The 13510-nt window shown below is 41.9% G+C and overlaps 2 protein-coding genes across 6 annotated transcripts in view; one reads left to right on the top strand and one right to left on the bottom strand.

The window, feature by feature from the left end:
• DNAL1 (dynein axonemal light chain 1) overlaps positions 1–5698 on the top strand; it is a 65454-nt gene extending 59756 nt beyond the window's left edge. The window contains exons 8-9 of one of the 3 annotated variants that reach the window (XM_069092139.1): positions 3586–3644; positions 5507–5695. In XM_069092139.1, the coding sequence (XP_068948240.1) occupies positions 3586–3644; positions 5507–5617 (170 nt within the window). In that variant the 3' untranslated portion in view covers positions 5618–5695. Of the gene's footprint in view, positions 1–3585; positions 3645–5506 lie in introns of all 3 variants that reach the window. The other 2 variants (XM_069092142.1, XM_069092140.1) reach the window with 2 other exon arrangements.
• Positions 1–13510, bottom strand: part of MIDEAS (mitotic deacetylase associated SANT domain protein) — a 152523-nt gene that overhangs the window by 27212 nt on the left and 111801 nt on the right. For all 3 annotated transcript variants that reach the window (XM_069092137.1, XM_069092138.1, XM_069092136.1), the window contains 2 exons: positions 9690–11370; positions 5204–5518 (listed from right to left, as the gene is read on the bottom strand). In XM_069092137.1, the coding sequence (XP_068948238.1) occupies positions 5204–5518; positions 9690–11090 (1716 nt within the window). In that variant the 5' untranslated portion in view covers positions 11091–11370. The remainder of the gene's footprint in view (positions 1–5203; positions 5519–9689; positions 11371–13510) is intronic.

A 13510-nucleotide genomic window follows, 5' to 3' on the forward strand; every position in this document is an offset into this window, starting at 1 on the left:
TGTCCTTAGCATCTATGTGTTGACAATTCTGGAAACTGCCACAGCTGCTGGTGATCTGAAGTTCCTCCAGCCAGCAGCTAGCCAGGCCACCCTGGAGCTAAAACCTCAGGTTCAAGCTGGGCTGGCCGATTCCTGTCAGTCTGCCAGGCTGTCCTTGGCAGGAGGTTAGTTTCTCTGTGTCATTTTGTGGGTTCTGTAGCTCCAAAGTTTGTTCAGTCACCTTTTACATGAATTGGAGGGGGTAGGAGCCGGAGCCTCATGGAGATCCTGTTTCTACTCTGCTATCTTGACTCCCTCATTGGATTTGTTTAATCCATTTATATTTAAAGTTATAAGAAGTTGGTTTGTATTTTTTCCTCTTTGTGTCTTTTAATATTGGGGAATTTAAAGATTTTTTTAAATCCCCTTTTCTCTTTTAAGACAATAGCTTGCTCCATGTTCAATTTTGCTAAAACCATTTTATCATATTAACGCTATCCCCTACACATTCTCTTGGCTCCTCTTATACCCTTCTGCTCTCATTTGCTAATTCCATCCCAGGAGTTTTTACTTAAATTATTGATTTATTTATCAATTTTCTCTCCTTTTTTTTCTCCTTTCACCCTCTCAGTTAAGTGGTTAGTTCAAATTATCTCCTTCTTCCCATAAGCTACTTACATTTTATCAGTTTAAATGTTTCTGAGAAATTTTTTTCTTTGATTTGTTCTCTTAATTCTCTTACCAGACTATTTTATAATTTCATTCTCTGATTTGTGGTTTCTATTTTTTATTTATTTTTATTTTGCTTTTCTTTTATTGGGGTAAAGTTTTTGAAGTAATGGGTTTGAGTTTTATTTTCTAAATAATTTCTATGTTGTTATTATACATCTTGTTCATCCACCCCCTTTTGAAATTGTATTTTACTCTTAGAATTATCAATTCACAAAGAAAATAATGTTGAACAGAAACTGTATCTTGTAGAAATATGCTCTGTATGAAACCATGCAGTCCAATTCTACTCCTTGCCCTCCCCAAGATCATTTTCCTTCCCCAATGGCTGTCCATCTCTAGAGTCATGCCACTTAAATCTTTGGGGAACCATTTGCCTCTAGGGAGCTGACAATCTCTTTTCATGCCGACAGAAGCACAACACTCTCTAAGGAAAAGTGTGCTTCTCAATGTACCAACTCCCTCCAGATTAAATACATCAGGAAATCTGTCTACTATTATAGGCAAATACCTCTTCTTCCAAAGGAGTGCTCTTTACTGGAATTTCCTCTCCCCAAATTCAATCCCTCCTTTTTGTTAGCCTCACTCTCCTACAGCCCCATTTTTCCTGAGAGTATCTAGGAGTCACTATCCCTTTGCTGTTCACTCATGAACTTGATGAAGGAGTATTACCCATTCTCTCTGTCTTCCATTTATCCTTTCTCTATGTAACCTTTCACTCTGCAATTTGGTCCTATAAAATACATTGATTCAGGAAAAGGGAAAATGTGGGATTCTGTTTCTCCAGCTTCAATTCTCTTATTTCTTTAATTTCTGCTTATGTCTTTACCCCCCCCCCCTTTTTTTAAATGTATTTACCATCTCTGTTTTTTAGAGGATATTTAAAAATATTTTTATGTCTTTATTGTGTAGGATGACCTTTAAAAAAATACTTATTATGGATTAGTCCTAAGCAAAATAAATTCAAATTAAGGACAGTTGAAAATATTTATAGCTTTTTTTGAGGTGGGAAAGAAAGGGCATCTGAGGGAATATCTTATCAACTAGGAAATGGCTAAACAAAGTCTGGTATATAAATGTGATAGAATATTATTGTACAGTAGGAAATGATGGAAAAATGATTTCAGACAAACCTGGGAAGACATATTATGATAGAACAATTTATACAATGACAAATAATGTTGTAAAGATTAACAACTTTGAAAGACTTATGAAACCTGATGAGTGAAATGACCAAACATGATTTCAGAGGCCTAATAATGAAACTTGCTACGCATCCCAAGAAAGACTCAGTGGAGAATATACACACACACACACACACACACACACACACACACACACACACACTCCTTCTTTTAGGCATGACCAATTTAGAAACATTTTGCTTGACTATATACATTCATAACAGAGATTTTGTTCTTCTTTCAATTAAAGAGGTTGAGGAGAGGAAAACTTTTGCTGATTTCTTAAAGTTAATTAAAAAAAAATAATCCTTTAAATGTGGAGTAATTATTTCACATTTCCTTACCTATTATTTTTTAGTAATTATATTTATTTATCTTCCTTGGGTTTCTGCTGTCTGGGACATTTGTCAAGTCAAATATTTTGCTCAACTAGCTTTTTTTTTTTTTTAAAGAATGCTCCAAATGTCTCTTTTATTGAATGTTCATCTTTTTTAATTGGCTTGCAAGTTTATAGGGTATATAATTTTAAATTATTGCTTAAACTGACTTGCTTTTCAGAAAACATATTTCCATTTCCTTCTACAGTTTCTAGTAGGTTGAAAATAATCTTGTGTTATTCTTTTCATTTTTATTTGAAAGTTTTTTTCTTTAGCCTCTTGGATAATTTGCTATTTGTCACTGGAATTGTTATATTTAACCTAATTAAAGCTTAATTTTTTTTTTCTTTCTGGAGGCAATATGTGGATTCTTTTGATTGGTAGTTCACTTTCTACATTCAGAAATTCTGGGTAATTTTCTTCAGTTATTTCTTTACTATGGTGTTTAGGGTTTTTAGTCGTAGTCTTCTGACAGACTTATGAGCTTTATGCTCTTTCTGCCCCTGCTGTCTTCAAGATCAATCATTTTGACTTGTACAGAGATCACATGTTCTTTTAATGATGTGTTTTACTTCTCTTTTGCAGCTTTTCTTCCACTTTAGTATGTTCGAATTCTAAACATTTTTTCTCATTTTATTTTCTTTAGAAAAACTCTCCATTATGAATTCAGCTTTTTCAGTCCAGTAATTGAAGATTTTATTTCTGCATTGATGGTTGCATAATTTTGATATATTAATTCTAATTTCTTCTCATGTAGATTTCAGTTTTCTTTTCAAATATTCTGAAATTTCTTCTTGTTGATCCGCACTCTCTTGGGAGCCTACAGTATTCTATGTTTCATTAAGCATTGGTTCTCTTGTAATATTTGTTAAAACAGTTTTGTAATCTCTTTTGAGGATTTAGTACTTATTCTTCCTTTCAGTTTTGGGATGTTCTCTATTGATTTATCTGTTTGTACTCTGGATTTTAATTGAGTTTTCTTACTCTTGAAATTTTCAGTGCTTTAGTCTCTTTTTCCTTATATCACTCCTTTACTCACTCTTTTGACTCCTGGCCTTTGCTGGTATATAGACCCCAAGCCCAGGCTAAAAAGCAGTCTTCACTTTCTCCCACATTGAGGGATTTAGGGTTTACTGTCCTGAGGACCTGGAAGGAAGTACAGAGCTGGCCCAGTTGGGTTTCAGTCCCCTTTCTTTCAGGCCTTTTACAACCATGAGCAGTGACACTCCCATCCCACCCACAAACCTCCAAGTTCTTCTTCTGTCTTCATTTCCTTCTCTGACTGGACTGAACTAGTATGTTATTTTTTTTTGCAGGTTTCAGGCAGGGTGAGTCTGGTATTCTGGAGGGGATGCCTAACTTATATTGTTATGAGGTAGGTGGGGAGGTAAACAGGGATAGAGTATGTTGATAATCTCTGAAGCAGTATGAGTTCCTAATATGGCATAAGCCCCATGGGACAAATTTGTGTAGGGCATGGAGGCAGGTGTAAAAGGGGATAGGTGCTCAGTGGACAATTTAAGGATTACCATTACTTGGTATCTGACGGTTCTGTCTCTCTTTGTTTTGGGATTTTTTGGTTCCATTGATTCACCTGTAATTAGAACTCTTCTGGTACTTAATTTCTAGGGTGTTTTGTTTGTTTTGGAGAACCAATGGGATCTAGAGAAAGTGTCAAGTCTCGTGTCATGATCTAGAAGTTCCTTGATTTATGATTGTTATTAAGATTCTTCCTTCTGAAAGAAAGTTTGAAACTCTTTCTTTCTACCATTCCCCCAAAAAGTAAAAGAGAAAACATATCTAATACCTCTTTTTTTTTTTTACTGTCTCCTCCTGGGTCTACTACTTTATTATCTGCGCAGGAAAGACAGATTCTCTCACCCAAATGATTCAGAGATTGATTAGCAACTGTTCTTAGGATTTTAGGATTAGTTTTTCCTTTCTGCCAGGTTGGTTTACCTCACTGATAAAATGCCTCTGAGCAATGTTTTATGTATAACTTCTGAAAAATGGGGACAATAACTCAAGTCCCCTATCTCTCCTAAATGTAAATCTGAAACCCCATAAAAGCAGGGTCTTTCAATTTGAAGATTTTGAGATAAGCTCAAGGACCATTAAGAGTTTCACTTTTGTTTTAAGAACACTGGGGGGGGGGGGCAGGTAGCACAGCAAGTAAGAGCACCAGCTCCAGTGTTGTGATGACCTGGAGATCAAATCCTGGGCTCTGACACTTAGCACCCACCCAGAAACACCTGGCTGTGTAACCTTGAGCAAGTTACTTAAGCCCAATTGCTTAGGGGCAGCCAGGTGGCTCAGCAAGTAAGTGTCGGAATGACCTGGAGATCGAATCCCAGGCTCAGACACTTAGCACCACACCCAGAAATAACTGGCCCTGTAACCTTGAGCAAGTTACTTAACCCCGATTGCTTTAAAAAAAAAAAAAAAAAGAACACTGGGGGGCAGCATAGATAAAGGAAAAAATCCTGGGCAGCCGGTTAAGTGATCCAAGTTCAATTTCCAACGCTACCATTGCATGACCCTGGGCAAGTCACTACCTCTTTGGGTCTCTCAGTAAAATGAGGGGAGTTGGATTAGATTAGTTCTAAAATTCTCTTGATTCAAGATACAGAAATATGCCCTAGCCTCCTACCCTATTTTGGATATTGTATTTTGGAACACTATTTAACAGATTTCTCTAGGACTGGTCACCAAGAAATGATATTAAATCTAGGTGGTTGGGGAATAAAGGACAAGTCTTGGGTTCTGGTTTCAGCTGGCATATCATATTCTCTTTCTAGTAAATTAGAGGCCATCAGCATTCATTTTTGCCAGAAATCTCAACCTATCCAAAAGCTTAGACTAACAACATATGTGGAAAGGGGGAAAAAAAGCAGAGGGGAGGGAAGTAGTATCTTGTTTTCAAAATGTTCCTACCTGGGCTGGCACATCAGCCATGGGATTCCGGTTGGATCTCCTTCGTGTGACAATGACTGAGGGTTTGTGTTCTGTGGGGCTCCGATCAGGTGCTGAGGCCAAAGGGGCTTTCCCTTCCTCATCTGAATAGCCCAGCTGTGCCACCTCTGGCAGATCCACCCTGCACACAGGGACTGACACAGGGATGATAAGAGGTACCATCCCACTGTCTTCTCGTGCTCGTTTGGAGGGGGGTGAGGGCCCAGCAAACTCCACCACGCTCTTGGCTGCAGATGCTACCACTGTCTTCCGTCTCTCCTCTAGGCCTTCGGCATCCTGGAAAGAAGAAGGGAGAAAGGAGATATAGAACTGAAGACTGAAATACAATGTCTTCATTTTCTGGTTGATTTACTCATTCCTCTAGCTACCACGTAACTGTTTAAAAACATCACTAAATACATCATTTAATGCCTTCACTCCCTGGATCCCTTGACTTCTTATTAAAATTAGGATCTGGCCCCACTCTTTGTATGTGCAATCTTATCTGGAGTAAGAATGATGATAATGATGATGAGAATAACAGTAATAGCTAGCATTTATATACAACATTTTAAGGTTTACAAAGGCTTTTGTTTTTTTGGGGGGGAAGACAAAGCAATTGGGGTTAAGTGACTTGCCCAAGGTCACACTTAGGATGTGTGTTATATGTCTGAGGCTGCATTTGAACTCAGGTCCTCTTGACTCCAGGACCAGTATTCTATCCACTGCACTACCTAGCTGCCCCAACAAAGGCTTTCTTTACAAATAGTGCATCACAAAAACTTTTGGAGGTATATGCTACTCAAACAACCTTTGGAGGTATATGCTACTATCACCTCCATTTTACAAAGGAGAAAACTGAAGCAGACAGGGGTTAAATGACTTTCCCAGAGTCATGAAGCATGTTGTTCAGTTGTTTCAGTCATGTCCAACTCTCTGTGACCCCCTTTTGGGCCTTTCTCAGCAAAGATGCTGAAGTAATTTGCCATTTCCTTCTCTAGGTCATTTTACAAATGAGGAAGTCAAGGCAAACAGGGTTAAGTGACTTGCCCAGGGTCACACAACTAGTAAGTGTCTGAGGCCAGATTTGAACTCAAAAGATGGGTCTTCCTGACTGACTCCAGGACATACCCTCTGTCCACTGTGCCACCTAGTTATGCCAGTAAGGAAGTTAGTAAGTTACCTAATGTGAGGTCTGAACTCAGGTTTTCCTGACTCCAGGTCCAGCTCTCTAGCCATTTCATCACCTTGCTACAGTATGACATGTAGGAAAGAGCTTAGAGTCCTCCACAGAAAAAGCCTGTTTCCTCTTCTATAAATATATCAGGAGGTTGGATGAGAATAGTAATTCTCAAAGGGTGTGTCTCAAGGTTTGCTAGGTAGGTTGTAAAACTCTGCATGCTAAGTCACTGCAGGTAAAAGAAAATTTATAAATAATTTTGTTGAATATAAATGTTACTGTGTTACAGTACACCCAGTATGGTAAGGAGAATATTTACAAAGTAATTAAGACTTGCTTATTACAAGTAGACATTAACTCCAAAGTATATCATGCCTTCAACTCCCAAAGAAGTTAATAAAACGACTGTTATTTTTGAAAGCAGATTTTATCTACTCACAGGCCCCAGATTGCTCTCTCTCCTCTCCTCTCTCTCTCATTCCTGGTTTTCCCTGGCTTTCTTCAAGTCTTGGCTAATATCCTACCTTCTGCAAGATGGCTTTCATCCCCCTTGATGCTAATGGAACTCTCCCTCTGTGGAGTATCTCCAACTTATCATGCATGCGTGCATGTATGCATGCATGCATATGTGTGTGCGCGTGCATGTATGTATGCATGCATGTGTGTGTATGTTTATATCTTTTATTTCTGTAACTAATTGTCAGCATGCTCTCTCCCCCATTAGACCATGATCTTCTTGAGAGCAAGGATTGTCTCTTCAGTGTCTCATTCAGCACACAACAGGCACTTAGACGATGGTTGATTTGACTTGCTAACCTGATCTGATTCTTCACAGCAAATACTGTGTGCAATGAACTTAAAGAAAAGTTTGAAAACCAAAGGACTAGATGATCTCCAAGGTTTCTTCTAGCCAGGTCTAACACTGATTCTGTGACTGGGGTTGAGCCTCTAATATTTATTAGCAGTTGAATCTTGGGCAAGTTATTTAATCTCTATGAGCCTCAGTTTCCTCGTCTGTAAAATGGGTATAATACTTACACGTATGTGTGTGTGTGTGAGCATACACATATGGAGGAGTAAGGAGAAGGAGACAGAGAGGGAGAGGAGGGGGGGAGAAGGGTAAGAGAGAGAGAGAGAGAGAGAGAGAGAGAGTGCACAACTCTCACAGGGTTGTTGTGAATAAAGAGTGTTTTAAAATTAAAGCAATAAAAACCGATAACCAAACCTTAAAGTACAGAATGAATGTGAGATTTCATTATTGTGGACAGGGATGGAAACTGGGTAGGTGATTTCACTCACACAGGTGAGTGAAAGAAGTGAAAACTTCTCAGACTCTACTCTAAAATCTACCAAGGCTTTTTGTGGGAAACAGGCCCGAGTTCCCCTTCACTGTTAATCACATGATTTACATGGACTCAACCAAATAAGGACAGAAGTGCTTTCTCAAATGTACAGGGGGTGGTCTACTGTTTCTTTGTTCCTTTATATGACGTAGACTGTCGAGCTTAGATTGTGCACCTGACTTCCAGCCAATGGAAGAAAAGGTTCAGAAAGGGGGTGGGAGAGAATTCTGCATTAGGGCTTTATAACTTCGCCACTTCCTTCTGTAAATTGCTTCTCCTCCCTGACTATTTGTCAGGAAAAGGGGTTGCCCTTTTTCGAGATTGTAATAAATCATTCTTTTCTGCTTCCTACCTTGAGAAGCTTCTGCATATTATTTGGGTAAGGATTTCTGTTACACACAGTTTTGGGGTGCACACACAGGGAATTCTCAAGTAAGGGAACTCCCTCTATCAATGTAGATTGAGCCTTATCTGCAAATTATAATCTCTCTTTTTTTTTTTTTGAGGCAAACGGGTAAGTGACTTGCCCAGGGTCATACGACTAGTAAATGTCTGAGGCCAGATTTGAACTTAGGTTCTCCTGACTCCAGGGCTGGTGCTCTATACATTGTGCAACCTTGCTTCCCTGAAAGTTATAATCTTAACAGAGTAGCTTAGGACGCTGAGAGTTACCAAGGGGCACACAAATAGCATGGGTTAGAAGAAGGATCTGAAGCGTGGCTTTAAAACTTTGTAAAGTGGCTTTATAAACCTTAGTGTTAAAAGCTCCCTGGCCAGCAAGCCTTCTGCTTTGAGGGCAGCTCTCTAGCCATGATACTTCTCATTAGTAGTAGCAGCAGTAAGAACATTATTACTAATATTAATAACAATAAAAATAAATTTGAGACATTATTATATCCTATTATTCCCCAACAGGCACACCAGCTGCAGTCAGAGCAGTGGTTTCCTGAAGGTCTCCTCAGGGTACATAAATTAATTATTCTTTCTCTTATTCTTTTCCTTGAATGGTTTTTCTTCCTCTCTTCTTTCTGTTGAAATTTATTTATTATTTTTGGTCTTTTATAAATTTTTTTTTAAGTTCATTTTCTCTCTCTCCCATCTCTGTCTTACCGACTGGGAAAGCAATCCTGTTTAAATCTTACACTCGAGGCCTTATCTCAAGGCTTTCTTTTCTTGTCTACACACCTTCTGTCTTCTTTGAACCTCCCACCTGTTGACCCAAATTAACAACTCCATTCTCCAATAATTTCATATGTGTATCCTGCCTCTCCAGTAAGACTTTCTCTGAGGGAAAGGGCACGATCTATCCTTCTTCTCTCTCGCATAGAGCCTGGCACACAGTTGTCCTCAAAACAACCATGTTGACAGTGCTTGGGTCTAGGCCTAGGGTACTTTGGCAAAGCATTCTGTTGTATTCTCTATCTCCAGTTACGATATGAAACAACTTCCATTTCTTATCACTGAGATTCCCCAAGTGGAAAAATGCCTCTGTTTGATAAGGGGACCAATACTGTTACACTAACGCACTGTTGGCGGAGCTGCAAACCAAAGGCAGAATGGAGCCTGGCATGTACTCCCTCTCCTCTGCATCTCAGAGCCACCAGTTTCCTTCAGGAAGCAGTTCTAGCACTGCTTTCTATGTGAAGCCTTTCGGAATCCCCCAAGCTGCTAGTCCTGCCCCCAAATTATCCTGTATCTCTTTTGGGTATATATGATTTCTACCCCAAAAACATGTAAGCTCGTTAAAGGCAGGGGCTGTTCAAGTGTTTTTGTATTCCAGCACAGTTCCTAGCAAACAGTAGGTGTCTAATGAATGCTTCTTGCTTGACTGTCCCAACCTTCTACACCCAACACATTCTGTCCCTGGCCTAGCTCTCTATCTTCTCTAGAATCCAACTGCTCTTTCAATTCCTTCCAAACCTTTCTGAAAGATCTCAGTTCTCACCATTGAATTCTGGAGCGAGGCCAGTTCCACAGCTTTTTGAGCCAATGTCAGCAAATTGGCCTCCTGGGAAGCCCGTCGCCTCCGTCTTGTGCTCTGAATCACCCCTCCTCGAACCACGCCAAAGTCATTGGTTCCCCAGGCATCATTGCCTTCAGGGGCCTCCCGCTCCCGGCCATTCTGGGCTAGTCTCTCTCCTTCAGGCAGGTGTTGCAGACCACCCAGAACTACCCCACCTTGCTCTGACTGGGGCATGAGGTGGCTGCCCTTCTCATGACTCAGCGTTTCAGGATGGGGCTGCCCCAGGTGCTGCTGCTGAGACCAATGATGCAAAAACAGGTTGCTAGAGATCTCTTCCCGGGGTTGGGGAGCGGGACCATCCAGGGTGGCTGTGGATGAGGAGGGGGGTAGAATCCCTTCCTTGGAGAGCCGTCGGGAGCGCCGTGGAAAGGAGATCTGGGCCTGAGGTAGCACAGGTTGTGTAGGCTGGTCCTGCATAAGGGCCTTCAGGAGCTCTGGGTTCATCTCGGGATTGGGGGGGAAGGGACAGGGCACCATACTGTGATGGGCCCCAAGATGAGCCTGACCCATGGGGCCAGCTGACTGAAGGCTGAAGTCCTGGGGCTGTTGAGAGTGGGGTGGAGGTGGAGGCTGCTGCTGGGGAGGATAGAAATTTTCAAAAAGCTGCATCTGGGGGAGGGCCTGCTGTTTCTGTTGTGGGGTAAAGGCAGCTGGATTGGCACCAGGTGGGGCCTGTCGGAAAACATGGCGGTTCACCTGGTTCCCAAATGCCAGCTGGAAAGGTTGCAGGGGCAATTGGCTCGGGGGTTTCTTGGGTGTGTGAAAGGAGTTCACTGGGGCCTGGGACCTCCCCAGCTCCAACTGTGCCTTTTGGGACATCATCTGCTGTATGGCATCATTGTAGGGATCCAGTGGCAGGATCCCTTTCTCCTGGCTTCGTTTCAAGGTCTCGGGGTGGCCATAGAAACCTGAGACCCCAACTGCAGGGTGAGGGGCCCCTTTTTGGCCACCATACATAGTGACTGCATGGTTCCACAATTGGTGGGGAGAGGGCTGGGACTGCTGCTGCCAACTTGCATCCCCACCCCGTTCGGGCACCCGGCCCATCACTGAATTTGGCCACTTCACGGCTGCCACTGGTTGAGAGAGCATGGGAGGGTTACCCCGCTCTGTTCTGTAAACTACTGAGTTCAGTAGTGACAAAGTGTTGTGAGGGGGTAGTTCAGTGGGCTGGGAGGTAGGGATGCTGCTAACTGGTCCACCGTGACCATAATACTGCCCCTCCTTCAGCTGCTGCTGCTCCTTTGTTGCTGTCTCTGGGTCGTTGAAAAACGGAACCCGTTTCCTTTTGTTTTGGGCCTTGGGTTGGGCCTGGAGGTTCATCGTGTGGTTTGCTATGCCAGGGCCAAGAGACACCCACTCACCAGCTGCCCATCCCTCAGGGAAAATGACCTTGGAGCATGGGCTCCCCCCACAGTGGTTGCCGAATACTAATTTCCAGTCGCCAAAGGAAGAAAAGGAGGGAAGAGGAGAAGGGAGGAAGACTCTGGTAGCCTTGGTCAGTTCATTAAAGGTTCCTTCTGGCTCTTCTAAAGGGTCTCTCAAACCCCGTGCATCACCTCTTTTATCCTTCCCCAATTCATGGTGCCAAAATTTTCAATGCCTACAAGAGAAAAAGGAAATATGTCAATAACGAGCTAAGCAATAAGCAAGAACTAGGGGGCAGGGGGAAACTCAGTTAGCTATTATGTCCCTGTGTTACTGGGTAAATCTGCTCTCCATGCAGCGAGCCTATGACTTTCATTATATTACCAGCCCTCAACTCTCGTCAGCACCGTCCATCTATCTCCCATCTGTTTGGCTGTCTCCCCAACAGATCTGGTCCTTCCCCAATCCAACTAAGCAGCCCTCAAGGCCTCCTGGCACGTTTCTAATACTGACATCTGCAGCAGAGGCAGTGTGTATAAAGGGGAAACAGGGGGAGCAGGGAGACAGTAGACTCTACACCAGCTGCTACTATTTCCTAGGAAGCTTTGGGAACAAAGCCTTTCTGAGTCCAAGATACAACAGAGTCTAAAAGAGGTTTGGAATTCACTGTACCAGGGATGAACAAGGCCAAGATGTGAGCCTGGGTTGCAAAGGAAGGTCTTCAACCTGACATCCGTAGCCATCTACAACCTAGATGGTACAGCACAATGGATAGTGTTTTATACCTGGAGTTAGGGAAGACCAGAGTTCAAATCCATTTCACTTACTAGCTGTGGAGCCACAGGCAGTTCACTTAATCTGTCTAGGATTTCGTTTCCTCAAATTAAAATGATGGAGTTGGACCTAATGGCCGCCAAGCTTCCTTCCAGCTCTAAATCTATGAACCTATAATAATTCTACCTTTCCATCCAGTCTTATCTCATATTATCTATCTCCATTCACTTACCAAGCAAATTATACTATTAGACTTCCTAACAGTTTCAGTGGGTTTGGAGACAAAGGGCCTGGACAAAGCCTGGACAGAGACAAAGTCTTGGCTCTGTGATTTATTGCTGTAACCTCTCCATACTCTTTCTTCCTCACCAATAAAAGACGAGGGAAGGACAAGGTGACTTCTAAGGCTCTTTCCCATCTCAAATCCATGATCTTCCTATGCATCCTTTAAAAGCCAAGTGTAACTACCACCTCTTCCATGAAACCTTTGTTGATCCATCCAGTAAAAAACCCTCTACCTCATGCCTCACATACCTCTCTGTAACTGTAATGGAACTAGGTAGTGCAGTGAACAGAGTGAGAGGCACAGAGTCAAGAAGACACATTGTCCTGAGTTCAAATCTGGCCTCAGACACTTCCTAGCTGGGTGACCCTGGGCAAGTCATTTAACTGTTTGCCTCAGTTTCCTCATCTGGCAAACCATTCTAGTATCTTTGCTAAGAAAACCCCAAATGGAGTCACAAAGAGTAAGATGACTAAAAACAATCTTAATGCACTCATCACATAATTTTGTGTATATTACCTTTTGGGGGAGGTAATTGGGTTTAAGTGACTTGCACAGGGTCACATAGCTAATAAAGTATCTGAGGCTGGATTTGCACTCAGGTACTCCTAACTCCAGGATCAACATTCTATCCACTGTGCCACCTACCTGCCACTATTATTACTAATAGTTAGGTGGCACAGTGGATGTCCTACTAAACTTGTAGTCAAGAAGAGTTGAGTTCAAATATCACCCTAACACCTACTGGCTGTGAGACCCTGGGCACAGAGGTTAAGAATACTTAACCTGCTGTCTGCTTCAGTTTCCTCATCTGTAAAATGGGGTTAATAAGCATTGCTCTCCCAAGGTTGTTTTGAGGATAAAATTAGATAATATTTGTAAAGTTCTTGGTAAACCTTAAAGAACCATTACTTAATTTATGTGGGTATCTCATTCCCCTATAATGCCCTAGACAGGAGGGGCTATGTCTTGTCTGAATTTGTCATCTTAATTTTTTGTGTTCAATAGTCACATAATAAATACATGCTCGACGTGGCACTCTTATGGCCCCCAAGGAATTTACCTAGGACTTGGCACTATCCACTAGCATCTTTTTGCTCAATTTCAGTCTATCCTACAATTCAGAAAGATATGACAATGCCTTATAGCTTTTCTCCTCTCTCTAAAAGAGAGAAAAAGAGGAGAAAGGAGAGGAGAGAAGGAAGGAGAAAGAGAGAGAGGGAGAGGGGAGAAGGAGAGAGAGAGAGAGAGAGAGAGAGAGAGAGAGAGAGAGAGAGAGAGAGAGAGAGAGAGAGAGAGAGAGAGAGAGAGAGAGAGA

This window comes from Petaurus breviceps, unplaced genomic scaffold (assembly GCF_028583685.1).
Source record: "Petaurus breviceps papuanus isolate PSGF00001 unplaced genomic scaffold, PetGlider_PUasm1.0 189, whole genome shotgun sequence".
Taxonomy (NCBI): domain Eukaryota; kingdom Metazoa; phylum Chordata; class Mammalia; order Diprotodontia; family Petauridae; genus Petaurus; species Petaurus breviceps.